Source organism: Mytilus californianus, unplaced genomic scaffold, assembly GCF_021869535.1.
Source record: "Mytilus californianus isolate M0D057914Y unplaced genomic scaffold, xbMytCali1.0.p SCAF_2, whole genome shotgun sequence".
NCBI classification, from domain to species: domain Eukaryota; kingdom Metazoa; phylum Mollusca; class Bivalvia; order Mytilida; family Mytilidae; genus Mytilus; species Mytilus californianus.
Genome location: NW_026262668.1, coordinates 83,867,027 through 83,882,638, shown reverse-complemented (window position 1 = coordinate 83,882,638; position 15,612 = coordinate 83,867,027). Strand labels below are relative to the sequence as shown.

Here is a 15,612-nt window from a genome sequence, read left to right as displayed (position 1 = left end):
TATCAATAATAATTTTAATGTAGTCATGCTGTCTTGTTTTGGTACAATGTATATCTTTTATATAATTTGCTCCAATCAAAATATTTTAGACAAAATGACAGAAATGGTAGTATACATCAATGAAACAGCAACCCAACAACACAAAGAAGAAAAATGTCATCTAGAAGTCAACATAGTCATCAAAACTATACAAATGTGTATACCATAAGTGTAGCTTTAATTTTACTTTTACACTTTAAGTCCTTTTTCTTGTAATATTTTTTTGTGAAATGAGTCTTATGTCTTTATTGAATGAGGGTCTGAATGGGGTCTTCGTTTCTGTATTCTTTCATTTTTTAGGCCATTTTCTCTATTTGTTGATCCATTTTTCTCTATTCCTTATTTTTTTTGCCTGATATTCTCTAATCTGTAAATCGTATCAATCCCTATTACAAACTGTTATGGTAAAGATGTCTGCAGAGGTGGATTTAGGATGGGGTGGGTGGGTGGGGGGGAGGGGGCAGGGTGCCTGGGCCCCCTCTTTTGTGGGAAAAATTTGGTTATTTAGGGAATCACTGAAGCATGACTAAGCGGGCCCCTCTAATGGCAGTCAGTGGGCACCCCCTTATAAAAATTTCTGGATCCGCCACTGGTCTGGTATGCTTGATTTTGTTCATTTAATGCCATTTCTTCAATATTGGTCCCAAATATTCTTACTAACTGGTGCAAACCATCTTGCGGTAAAAAACTGACTGTTTCGAGATAATTAAACAATATAAAAAATTTGAGTCTAGAATATTTTTTAAACAAGAACACAGAAGATGATAATCATCTATCATTTTATAGGAACTGTTAAGATTCAAAGTGGATGCACAAATGTTTTTTTTTCTATCAGGAAAATATAAATTCTCACATTTCATCATATGTTCCTACCAATGCAGCCATCATTTGTGTATAAAGTTGAGCATTTAAATCATTAATTTACCCGCAATTATACTGTAATGTCACTCTTAAAAGAAACCTGTGAAATCTGTCTGAAAATCCTCATAATCTACTGCATTTGAAATATTTTTTTTCACTTTTTACTTCATATATTCTACATACATCACAATTGTTAAATATATAAAAAATAATACCAGGTGGACTTACAAAATGTTGATTTCTGTTTTATCCTATAAAAACTGCAGTATCCCATCAAATGAATAAAATATACAAGCAAACATTAAACAGCAATTCTAACCATCAACAAGCATAACATACAAATAAAAATCTACACATTAACAATCATTATCTTTTATCTTTCTTTTCTTTCTTTTCCTTTCCATATGCACTGTCTAAACCAAGTCCTGTAAACACCATAGCAGTTCCAACCCACTGTCTATTGTTCATTGGATTTTGGAAAAAAATAACTGATGCAAGAATTGTAAAGAATTTGCGTGTTGTAGTTATGATAGAACATGTTAATGGTCCAAATGATGTCACTGTCATGAATATGAACATCTGAAAAAAAAAAGCCAGAAATATTTTTAAAATATACCAGCATCTGTAGGTAAGTGAGGTAAAAGGACTAATTTATCTTTAAATTACCTGTGGAATTTTTTTTATATCAAATATAAAGAAATCTCTGTTTGTGTGAAAAATTTGTGAGTCTTTTCAAGGATGATGTGTGTCGCTAGCAAAGCAGAAATGCCAAAGTCCATGTTTCAGAATGGGAAACTCCAAACAACACTCATCATAAATAAAAATTTGCAGGTGCACAACTCTGCAAGTTTGGTTGAATTATGTCAATTTCTCAAGTAGTTGCAGATTTATAAACGTTACAGATGACATGGAAGACAAAAGATGATACAAATCATCCTTATTTGTCATGGCAGCTGAATGATGTCATGTGACAAATCAAGGAGTTGCATATGCATATTGATCAACAGTATTGGCTGACAAATAGACGATGGTTATCAAGGATATACTCCAAGTATAGATGGGGGTACAATTCAAAGAATGCATGAATCTACCCCACAAATATTATTTAGCACAATGGAAATATGATATAGAAATACACCATCTCAATCATTTTTGTCGAGCCTTCGACTTTTGTCGAAAAAGCGAGACATAGCGATCCTACATTCCGTCGGCGTCGTCGGCGTCCACAAATATTCACTCTGTGGTTAAAGTTTTTGAAATTTTAATAACTTTCTTAAACTATCCTGGATTTGTACCAAACTTGGACAGAAGCTTGTTTATGATCATAAGATAGTATCCAGAAGTAAATTTTGTAAAATAAAAATCCATTTTTTCTGTATTTTACTTATAAACGGACTTAGTTTTTCTGCCAGTTAACATTACATTCACTCTGTGGTTAAAGTTTTTAAAATTTTAACAACTTTCTTAAACTATCCTGGATTTGTACCAAACTTGGACAGAAGCTTGTTTATGATTAAAAGCTAGTATCTAGAAGGAAATTTTGTTAAAATTTTGTTCTATTTTTTCCGTATTTTACTTATAAATGGACTTAGTTTTTCTTCCAGTTAACATTACATACAGTCTACAGTTTAAGTTTTTAAAACATTTATTAGATTCATAAACTTTCCTGGATTTTTACCAAACTTGGACAGAAGCTACTTACAATCAAAAGATAGTATAGAGAGGAATATTTTTATAAATTTTTTTCCTCATTTTTGTTGAGCCTGTGATTAACAGCAAAAGTAGGAGAGACACTGGGTTCCGTGGAACCTTTACAAATTTTTAAACTTACCTGGCCTAAAGCACTGGCACAACTAAAAGTTAACATTTTTACAATTACTCCAGGATGCCTTTCAACAAAACCTAGAAATGACAATCCTTCTCCTGTAAATATCAAACCTGAAAACCAAAATGAAATAATTGGAATAAAATTATTATAAAAAGAGAGCAATAGTGCAATATCAGTTTCCATTCCAAAGATAGGTATCTACATGTATATCATGATCAATAATTTTATTATTTAATGTATCTCAATGATAACCTTTTATCCATAATACACTATCAACTCATGTACTTTAATCTTTTGGACAATATTACTGAAAATCCAATTATTATACATATGTATAGTAATAGATGAAGGGCACAGGAGACAGCAATCAAATTACTTACAGTAGAATGGGTTATATGCATTATATACTTTAAAATTTCCTAATTTCTTGGAACTAACTTGTTCGTTGAGTTTGATTTTCATGTTTTTCTTGTCTGATCTTCATTATGTGAGAGGATTATTTTTGCAATATTATCATAATCATGAAATAAGTGAAAATAAACCCCACCGAAATTATCCACTTTACCGTACAGTGTATATTAACAAAGATATTATCATACATAATTAACATACAGATAAGCATAAGATAAAATGAGTATGACCTTTAACCTTTCATCTTGAAAATAAATGACATTTGACCTTTCCACATGGGAAACCATGGCACAAACTTAGTGTATGATTACACGTAAAAGGTAAAATATAATGGGAGGACCTACAAGTTTAATCTCAAAAGTCAGGTTATGATCTTTAATGTTTTATAAGTGTTGATTTTTTAATGTAAATGTGTCCAAACTTTCCTGAACACTTTTCGATGAGAAAATAGTACACAAGATTTGAGCAATTTGAAACAAACTATTAATCTCCTCAGCTATATTGCAACACTCTCTTTAGACCTCTGACCATGAAATTGAATAGGATTGTTACACTTCCAATTGCCAAGCATGCAATATAATACTTAATGAAGTAAAGTAAGTTGTGACAATGGCCTTAGAAATATGACATTGAAACTTTATAAAGTACATGGATTCCTATGATTTAACAGTTGGCTGGTTTTGATGATTGGATGCAAGACATGACTTCTATGGTACCAATAAGTGTGTTCAGGACAAGCAGACAGACAGACTTGTGTGTTACTGTATGCTTTTCACAAAACTTCAATATGAAGAGAGAATTATTGAACTTTACTAAAAAAAAGATACTCACCTATACACAGCCATGCCACTGACCACAAATTAATTTGGAACATCATAGTGTATGGACCTGTTTTATGTTTGGACCTCATATTTTCTTGTAAAGCCCCTGTAACTCCATCTAGTGTCAAAGAAAGAAGCTGTAACAAAATCAAGCATACTCTTAAATATGTATCATCATAACATTTATATAACTTTATTTCATTTTAGTACTGTTATATTCGAGTATGCTGAAATACATTTCTTAAGAAAAATCACATAATTTACTCTATTTTCAGGGCTATAAATTTATAAATTGAAAAATGTATAACAAAGCACCACCTTTACAATTCTCCATGTAAAATTGCTAAATTTGCTCTGATTTTCAAAAAGTTGGTATTGATTTAATCTGCATTAAATAATCCGTAAATAATTACATGCGTAAAAGGACATTACATGTATAGTTTAAAAGATTTTAAAGGTAGAAACAATGCAAATTTTGAAGAGGAACCACACAACACCTAAATATGATGAATCTAAAACTAAGATGTCTGATTTTAATGATGTTTTCAAATGTAGTTTAATTCATTGTGAGTTATGTGCCTTAATCATGAACCTTAATCATTGAAAGTTCAAAACCTTTTGTTGAATTAAATTAAATCTCATGTACTTTCCTTCAATAAACCAGAGCCTACATATGAATAGCCAGTATCTGTTACGCTTTTGTTTAAGTGACCTGTCATTTGTAACACAACTTTTAGACAATGAATATAGTATGTGTACCATGATTTCATCATTTATTGTACATAGTTTACACACATATATATCCCACTGTGTTTATAATAAGATAAAACATAAACAGCAAATTAATAGACCTCTCAATGCCATTTCTAGTTTCATTGTGTTGTTTGGTAACTCATTAATGTTTATCCCACATCTTTTGTTCCAGATCATATAAATGCAGGAAACATCTTTAACCGTGAGCACAATATAACAGTAATGAAGAAACCATCTTCCTAAATCAATAGATTTTATTGCTTCAATTGAACTTACTAAAAGCATTTCTCCAATTCCAAATAAAACTGAGGGCTTCCCAGACGAATTCTGATCTTTATATAAAAACATTGCTACACCAATAACTATGAGAAGTACATATAGAAATTTCAATGCTGGATACCTCTTCCTGGCAAGCAAAATACCAAGAATTAACACTGGTATAGGTTTAGCTGATTTTCCAAGTACCTAAAAAGATTAAATGAAACTTTTAAAAAACAAAACACAATGTGAATTTTCAATATCCATATAAACATGAATTTTTTGTAATAATCAATCAGAAATAAAATCCCAATTTATCCCCATCCACAAAAGAATATTTAGGCACTTTGATGCTTCTAAATTAATACATGTTGTATCAGCTTTCTAAAAATATTAACAACAAAAAAATCATGCAGTCATTGACTGATATATTGAGATTATTCTTCAGTATGAAAATCATTTTTTTTCTCTCATTCTAACATTTAAATTCTGGAACTAACAACCATTGCCAGCAATATGTTAGTGATGATACATGTACATTAAAAGTATTTTTAAAGATGTGTTCTTTGTCACATGACATCACCTCATAATCAGCAAAAGCAGCTGTGTTTTAAATAGACTATGTATTGACCTCTAAATGTCTTTTGTTTAATTGTGTTGTTGGGTTGTTGGCTAACTTATGTATACACAACTTTCTTCTTAATCATTAAAAAGTTATATATTTATAGTATAAACATGCACATGTTAATCAATTTTTATGCAATCAATTTTTATGCAGGTAAAATCTATTGTAATTATTACAGATGCATTTTAAAAATAAACTTGTCAGATAATGAAACCAAAGTTGTTTTATAAGTGAAAAACCTTGACATGGGTATCATTTACTTATATTTACATGAAAATCACTTGGTCAATTTTAATTTTAACAACTATCAGTCTTTTATAGAGCCATTTTATTAATTTAAATACAACTGACCCCTTGCAAAAGAATCAGTTAAACATGCACTGTGTATGCTGTTATAGATAACTGTTATATACAAATATATATAGTCTTTGTAGCAGAAAATAAAACTTGTTATTGACATTTTTTGTACTTAATCATATCAGTAATAATTTTCCAATATTTTATTTTTTCATCATATCTTTTTATAGATATTGTCAGAAAAAAAACAAGAATTTGAATCCCCAAATCCAGAAAAATCACCATAAAATCAATCAAACAAACACAGATGCAGGGTCAGAGATGGAAATTAGCAGAGGCCGGCTACTAATTTTTCCACACTTTTGCATGGTCATATTACACTAGACCACCAAAACATTAGCTGGCCAGTGGGCTACCACTTGAAATAATTTCCATCCCTGAGGGCGATATCAAAAAAATTTGACTTTAATAGGGAAACGGTGATGAAATCGGAGGATGAAAAACATAACTGAATAAAAACCTTTTTCTTTAGGTAACTGATATGTTGTAGAGCCTGGTAACATGGCAACATTGAGCTGCTAAAAATCACATGTAACAATACCATACCTGTGTTGGGTAACTGACATGTTGAAGAGCCTGATTACTGGCCAACATAGCTCCCAAGTAGGACAGGGAACAAAACAGATTCATTTTTACTGGTGTTTGGTCTTCTTCTTTATGCCATGTTGATAATACTATAAAATAACAGACAGGCAATTAAACAGTGTAGATTTTAATGTTTAATAACAGAATCTTTAGATTAATATACTGTTTTGTCTAAAGCTATTAACTGAGTGTTACTCATATACAATATGTCATTTCTACTCCCTACTATACATGTACTTGTAATCACAAAAATATACATTGACTCATCATGCTCAATGTTTTTTCACCTAACATCCTGGTCTTTTTAATTAGTGATCATGCGGTCAGTAATGATAAATATTCCTTAGAATAGAATTATATTTTTGTTAGTGTTTTAACCCCACTTTCAGCACTGCTAGCTATATCTGAAAGTCCAGTTTTTATTGGTGGAGGAATCCTGAGTCCCAGGAGAGAACCACCACACTTCAGCAGGAAAACTGACAATCCTAGTCAATAATGATTGGAGTCGAACTCACCTTCAACGTTCTGGGTTCGAACTCGCAACCTCATTGTTGATAGGCTTGTGGTGCAGTAGATGAACTACTTAAACCACTAGGCCACCGGGCACTGAACCTAAGAATAGTAACATCGTTTCTTATTTCAAAATAAAATGTATGAAACAAATTACCTAAAACCTGCATAAAATCTACTTACTGATCTTTGCCGCAAGGGCATTTATTACACACTGTACAAAAACCAAAGCCAAGGTGTATGTAAACTTTTCTTTCTTTTCCCCTTCACCATATTTTCCTTTAGTGCTAAAATGAAATAAAATGTAGTTAATTACTAGTTATTGACCATCTTTAAAAAAATTAAAGGCTTCCCAGAAGCCTGAATAGATACATGTAACATGGCACAAAGATGTCATATTGATATTTAATAAAATACTACTTTTAAAAAAGCTTTTTATGAGCATTTAAATATTTAGAGACCAGAGTTTCTGCTGGCCGTCGTCATCATTTGCAAAAAAAAATGGCGAAAGAATTATAAAACGGTTTGAGGTCATCCATCTTGTTTATTTTTTCTGGTTCTCAGACTTTTTCCCTTATCAGTCAACATTCGCTTTTTACCTTGAACTTGTCAAGCGATACGATTTGGACAAAAAATCAATTACCAGCTGAGTTAAAAACAGGAGCACAAAAAACAATTGTGTGAAGTATCCACTTCTTAACAATAATATTTATAAAAAATGTAAATACAACTCACTTTTGTAACAAATGACGCTATTCGACCAAACAATTTTATAAAACCATATAATTAAAACCTTTTATTGATTAGTTTATTGCCAATAGATACCAAATGTTTGTATTTGTCAAAATTGTATCCCTCAAGTTCAAGGTAAAAAGTTTAGTGTTGACTGATAAGTCAGAGAAAAAATAAAGAAGATGGACTATTCGAAACCGCTTTATAATTCTTTTAAGAAAGTTTTTTTGCAAATGATGACTAATGCCTATTGAACATCTGAAAAATCTTATTAATTAAAAATAACTAGAGGCTCTAAAGAGCCTGTGTCGCTCACCTTGGTCTATGTGCATATCAAACAAAGGACACAGATGGATTCATGACAAAATTGTGTTTCGGTGATGGTGATGTGTTTGTAGATCTTACTTTACTGAACATTCTTGCTCCTTACTATTATCTCTATCTATAATGAACTTGGCCCAGTAGTTACAGTGGAAAATATTATGTAAAAATTTACAAAAATTTACAAAATTTATGAAAATTGTAAAAAATTGACTATAAAGGGCAATAACTCCTTAAGGGGACAATTGACAATTTTGATCATGTTGACTTATTTGTAGATCTTACTTTGCTGTACATTATTGCCGTTTACAGTTTATCTCTATCTATAATAATATTCAAGATAATAACCAAAAGCTGCAAAATTTTCTTAAAATGACCAATTCAGGGGCAGCAACCAAACAATGTGTTGCCTGATTGGTCTGAAAATTTCAGGGCAGATAGATCTTGACCTAATGAACAATTTTATCCCGTCAGATTTGCTCTAAATGCTTTGGTTTCAGAGATATGAGCCAAAAACTGCATTTTACCCTATGTACTATTTTTTTGCCATGTCAGCCATCTTAGTTCGCGGGCAGGGTCATCGGACACAATTTTTAAACTAGATACCCTAATAATGATTGTGGACAAGTTTGGTTAAATTTGTCTTCGTAGTTTCAGAGGAGAAGATTTTTGTAAAAGATTATAAAAATTTACGAAAAATGGTTAAAAATTGACTATAAAGGGCAATAACTCCTTAAGGGGTCAACTGACCATTTTGGTCAAGTTGACTTATTTGTAGATCTTACTTTGCTGAACATTATTGCTGTTTACAGTTTATCTCTATCTATAATAATATTCAAGTCTCAAGATAATAACCAAAAACGGCAAAATTTCCTTAAAATTACCAATTTAAGGACAGCAACCCAACAACGGGTTGTCCGATTTATCTGAAAATTTCAAGGCAGATAGATCTTGACCTGATAAACAATTTTACCCCATATCAGATTTGCTCTAAATGCTTTGGTTTCAGAGATATAAGCCAAAATCTACATTTTACCCCTATGTTCTATTTTTAGCCATGGCGGCCATCTTGGTTGGTTGGCCGGGTAACCGGACACATTTTTTAAACAAGATACCCCAATTATGATTGTGGCCAAGTTTGGTTAAATTTGGCCAAGTAGTTTCAGAGGAGAAGATTTTTGTAAAAGTTAACGACGACGGACGACGACGACGGACGCCAAGTGATGAGAAAAGCTCACTTGGCCCTTTGGGCCAGGTGAGCTAAAAATGTGTACTTCTTTCTGAATTTAGAATTAAATGGGCCAAAAAAGAAACTCTTCATATATTAATTTCAGGTACTATATCATTAAATATTCAACTTTTATTTGACCAAACAATGTTTCACTGCCTTATGGTTTTTTAATGTCATCATAAGGTATTGTGAAATAAGTACTCTGAATAAATTTTAAGGAAATAATACACCACCATATTTGACAGAAGTTTAAGATAAACATCTTTCATCAAGAGAACACTAATCAAAATCTTGAGTTATTGACTCATTTTCATAGTATTAAGAGTGCAGGCCCTCAGGCAAGTCCACTAGGAGGGTCTTTATTATTCAGCCATTATCAGACTATGTAAATTGATACCGGATTTTGGATATAATACCTATTTGACATGAGGACCTTCTCCAAACTTCTAAATTGAGGAGAAAAAAATCTTGAAATGTACATATGACTTTCTGGTAGTAAGACCCGTCACGGCCAGGCTGGGAAACTGGGTAGGCAAATGCTCACATTAAATCTGTACCGATACAGTGTGTTAAATGTCCTCCTTTACACCATAACCCATGGTGGTGCTCCTACTAAAGGAGGAAGATACAGAACATACATACATATTGTAGATATATGTCTTCTGTTAAATGTTAACCTCTTAAAGAATCCGGGTCCGTTCGCCCAAAAACACATTCGCTCCCTTTCACGTTCACACCCTACACATTCGCACCCCTTTTATTGATTTTGTGTTAAATATAGTGTCAATTGTTTTTTGGTTAAAGTATTGCTATAAATATTTTTTTTGTTCATTGTTTAATAAAATGCTCCGCAGGGCGCAGCTTGATACGACCGCAGAGGTCGAACCCTGAACAGTTGGGGCAAGTATGGACACAACATTCAAGCTTGATACAGCTCTGAATTTGGATTGTGATTAAATATTTGACACAGCATAGGTTTCTGACACAGAATGAATGTGGTCTAAGAACTTTAAAATTTTAAATTGGACATTCACCTATTATGGTCCAATATCCAAAATCTAAATACATGGTTAGATTCAGCATATCAAAGAACCCCAAGAATTCAATTTTTGATGAAATCAAACAAAGTTTAATTTTGGACCCTTTTGATCTCAATGTGGACAAAAATGATAACAGGGCCCAAAAATCAAAAATCTAAATACATGGTTAGATTCAGCATATCAAAGAACCCCATATATTCAATTTTTGTTGAAATCAAACAAAGTTTAATTTTGGACCCCGATTTGGAACAACTTGAAAACTGGGCCCATAATCAAAAATCTAAATACATGTTTAGATTCAGCATATCAAAGAACCCTAAAAATTCAATTTTTGTCAAAATCAAACTAAGTTTAATTTTGGACCCTTTGGACCTTTATGTAGACCAATTTGAAAACGGAACCAAAAATTAAGAATCTAAATACACGGTTAGATTCAGCATATCAAAGAACCCCAATAATTCAATTTTTGATGAAATCAAACAAAGTTAAATTTTGAACCCTTTGGACTTCAATGTGGACCAATTTAAAAACGGGGCCCAAAATCCAAAAACTTAATACACGGTTAGATTCAGCATATTACAGAACCCCATATAATCAATTTTTGTTGAAATCAAACAAAGTTTAATTTTGGACCCCGATTTGGACCAACTTGAAAACTGGGCCCATAATCAAAAATCTAAATACATGGTTAGATTCAGCATATCAAAGAACCCCATATATTCAATTTTTGTTGAAATCAAACAAAGTTTAATTTTGGACCCCGATTTGGACCAACTTGAAAACTGGGCCCATAATCAAAAATCTAAATACATGGTTAGATTCAGCATATCAAAGAACCCCATATATTCAATTTTTGATGAAATCAAACAAAGTTTAATTTTGAACCCTTTTGATCTCAATGTGGACAAAGTTGATAAAGAGGCCCAACAATCAAAAATCTAAATACATGGTTAGATTCAGCATATCAAAGAACCCCATATATTCAATTTTTGTTGAAATCAAACAAAGTTTAATTTTGGACCCCGATTTGGACCAACTTGAAAACTGGGCCCATAATCAAAAATCTAAATACATGGTTAGATTCAGCATATCAAAGAACCCCATATATTCAATTTTTGTTGAAATCAAACAAAGTTTAATTTTGGACCCCGATTTGGACCAACTTGAAAACTGGGCCCATAATCAAAAATCTAAATACATGGTTAGATTCAGCATATCAAAGAACCCCATATATTCAATTTTTGTTGAAATCAAACTAAGTTTAATTTTGGACCCTTTGGACCTTTATGTAGACCAATTTGAAAACAGAACCAAAAATTAAGAATCTAAATACACGGTTAGATTCGGCATATCAAAGAACCCCAATAATTCAATTTTTTATGAAATCAAACAAAGTTAAATTTTGGACCCTTTGGACCTCAATGTGGACCAATTTAAAAACGGGGCCCAAAATCCAAAAACTTAATACACGGTTAGATTCAGCATATTAAAGAACCCCAAGAATTCAAGAATAAAACCCCATTGAAATTGATCAAGAAATAAGCAATTTATACCAAGTATCTTCTTTTGCACAATACTGTGCAATTGATTATTTCTTGCTATTGCGCAATACTGTACAATTGACAATTTCTTGCTATTGCGCAATATTGTGCTATTGGATATTTCTTGCTATTGCGCAATACTGTGCAATTGAAGATTTCTTGCTATTGCGCAATACTGTGCAATTGAAGATTTCTTGCTATTGTGCAATACTGTGCAATTGAAAATTTCTTGCTATTGCACAATACTTATTATATAATAATTTACACATCCTGTTTGGTGTGTATCTCCTACCATATCATTATTATTTGCTTTTAAATATAAATCAGAAATAACCAACTTAAAATGGAAAATTTTAAAAGAAAAAAAAAGGAAAAAAAGAAAAAAAAAAGAAAAAACCCAAAATTTTTTTAAATTCCCTTATGATTCATCACCCCCAAACTCAATCTCAGCCTTCCCTTTGTGGTATGGTACCTTGCAGTACAATTTCAGAGAGATCCATACACTTGAACACAAGTTATTGTCTGGAAACTAGAAAAATGCTTAATTTTGGCCCCTTTTTGGCCCCCAATTCCTAAACGTTTCGGGCAATTACCCCCAAACTCAATTCCAGCTTTCCCTTTGTGATATGGAACCTTGTAGTACAATTTCAGAAATATCCAAACACTTACACACAAGTTATTGTCATGAAACTAGAAAAATGCTTGTTTTTTGCCCCTTTTTTGGCCCCTAATTCCTAACATTTTGAGGCAATTACCCCCAAAATCAATTACAGCCTTCCCTTTGTGATATGGAACCTTGTGGTACAATGTCAGAGAGATCCATACACTTACACACAAGTTATTGTCTGGAAGTTACAAAAAGGCTTATTGTTGGCCCCTTTTTGGCCCCTAATTCCTTAACTGTTGGTACCATAACCCCCAAAATCAATCCCAACCTTCCTTTCATGGTATTGAACCTTATGGAAAAATTTCATGGAGATCCATTCACTTAAACTAAAGTTAGAGTGCGAAAACCAATGTGTCTTCGGACGACGCCAGACGACGACGACGACGACGACGCCAACGTCATACCAATATACGACCAAAAAATTTTCAATTTTTGCGGTCGTATAAAAATGAAGTGACTTTTAAAAAACGATTTTTGTGTTGAAATAATTTTATAATTGTGTTTTGGTTTAAGTGACTTTCTAAATAGGTTTTTTTGTGTTGAATATTTTTTTAATGTTAAGATACCAAACCGCTATTAAACTCAACAACTATAACATTAATTTTGCATCTTCATTGTTTTTACTCATACCATGGAAGTATATTACTTCCATGCTCATACCAAGCTAAATACATGCTAACTACATGCAGAATTTACATCAAAGCTAGTTAAAACAATCACTATATCAGCAGATAACACTAAATTTAGCTGTGTAAACACCATATAATTAACAGTAATCATACATAATTAACATATAATAATTAATCATCAAATCAATTTAAAACAATATTTCATTTAAAAATTCCTGAATTTTTATTTATGAAAATAAAAATATTTTGATTTAAACATCTATAAAACATCTTATAATTCATCAGGTTTTTGAATAAAAAAATGTGTAAGGGTCCTGCGGAACCCAGTGTCTCGCTTACTTTTGCTGTAAGTAGCAGGCTCAACAAAAATGGTGAAAAAATTATTAAAAATTTTCCTCTAGATACTATCTTTTGATTGTAAGAAGTTCTGTTCAAGTTTAATAAAATTCAAAGAAGGTTTATGAATCTAATAAATGTTTTAAAAACTTTAACTGCAGACTGTACATAATGTTAACTGGAATAAAACTAAGTTCATTTATAAGTAATATACGGAAAAACAGGAAATAAATTTTTACAAATTTCCTTCTAGATACTAGCTTTTGATCATAAACAAGCTTCTGTCCAAGTTTGGTACAAATCCAGGATAGTTTAAGAAAGTTATTAAAATTTGAAAAACTTTAACCACAGAGTGAATGTAATGTTAACTGGCAGAAAAACTAAGTCCATTTATAAGTAAAATATGGATAAACAGGATTTTTTTTAACAAAATTTACTTTTGAATACTATCTAATGATCACAAACAAGCTTCTGTTCAAGTGTGGTACAAATCCAGGATAGTTTAAGAAAGTTATTAAAATTTGAAAAACTTTAACCACAGAGTGAATGTTATGTTAACAGGCAGAAAAACTAAGTCCATATATGAGTAAAATACAGATAAACAGGATTTTTTTTTTACAAAATTTTCTTCTGGATACTATCTTATGATTATAAACAAGCTTCTGTCCAAGTTTGGTACAAATCTAGGATAGTTTAAGAAAGTTATTAAAATTTGAAAACGTTAACCACAGAGTGAATATATGTGGACGCCGCAGCCGCCGCCGCCGGAATGTAGGATTGCTATGTCTCGCTTTTGCGACAAAAGTCGCAGCCTCGACAAAAAAAGGTGCGAACGGACCCAGGGGGCAAACGCGAAGGGTTGGAATGAGTTTTGGGCACCGACAGACCCGATACCCCTCTTAAATGGCTCTAAATTTTTAAAAAATGTTTATGTTGCCTATCTTCTTAAGTCTTTTAACCATAATTAAAACTTAACATATAAACTTGTGCAGGATTATAATTTCAGATCAGTCTCCATATGTTTCAAGAAACAAAACATCATTGACAATCTTTATACATAGTTTTTACTTATTTTTACTCTTATTCATAAACACTAAAACAGCATATTTTCTAATATCAATGCCAGCAGATCTCGTATAGTAAACAGGCTGTCTTTAATGGAGAAAAATATTGTTTTTTGTAACCTGGATAGGATAAAACCCTTGAAAATAAATTTAAGTTGAAGCATAGCAAATATCGTGCCAATTACTAATCTTTAAAAAATATAGTCCAGATTACTCTGACGTCCGTTGGATTCAGCGAAACAACAGACGTTGTAGTCAGAGTAATCTCAGACTATAAAAAATAGTGATGGCATAAAATTAATGAAAATATGTCATGAACACAGGTACAAGATGAGATTTTTTAATAAGTGTACAAATATATATATATATACTGAATACACTATGGTTGGTGTATGCAGTATATATACATATACTAAAAAATGTCGCCTTGTACCTGTACTGTAGTCATGAATAATTACATGATGACAATACATGTCAAGTTTGACATGTTCAGTGTCCTACGTGTAAATCTAGTTTCTTACATTGATTCCTGCAAAATGCCGTAGTAAAAGTAACAGACAAATGTTCCAAGGGCACAAAATATTAATTTGTTTCTGTTGGATGCCATGGGTTCCACGTGTTCTTCCTGTTTATTTTCGGTTATCTTATGGTCCTCATTATCTATCGGTACAATACTCTGGTTCATATTTTGGTACGACGTGTCATGTGGAGAAGTACTTCCGGGTCAAACAGCATATTTTGATTGGTTGCCCCTTTTGTGTGCATATTTAAATGTTTGTACGTCTTTGTGTAAATGAATTTTGTATGTCATTGGTATATAGATGTAATAGCCATTGTTTCTATGGTCTTAGCAATGAAATCCTTGGTTCTGTTTTGATGACAATCCTTCATTTGAAGTGTAACACCAATAAATGGTTTGATATTGATTTTATATCATAATGCACCTGTAGGCACTTATATTATATGTCTCTGCAAGGATTTGTATAGTAAGACTATACAAATC

The 15,612-nt window shown here is 31.9% G+C and overlaps 1 protein-coding gene across 1 annotated transcript; it reads right to left on the bottom strand.

Moving 5' to 3' along the window:
• Window positions 1-344: 344 nt before the first annotated feature.
• Window positions 345-15,302, bottom strand: LOC127730311 (solute carrier family 35 member B1-like). Its single transcript, XM_052238643.1, has 7 exons — window positions 15,131-15,302; window positions 7,232-7,335; window positions 6,500-6,627; window positions 4,990-5,178; window positions 3,971-4,097; window positions 2,732-2,838; window positions 345-1,479 (listed from the first exon to the last, which is right to left on the bottom strand). The coding sequence occupies exons 1-7, from the start codon at window positions 15,292-15,294 to the stop codon at window positions 1,267-1,269; spliced, it is 1,032 nt and encodes a 343-aa protein (XP_052094603.1). The 5' UTR covers window positions 15,295-15,302; the 3' UTR covers window positions 345-1,266.
• Between the last annotated feature and the right edge of the window lie 310 nt (window positions 15,303-15,612).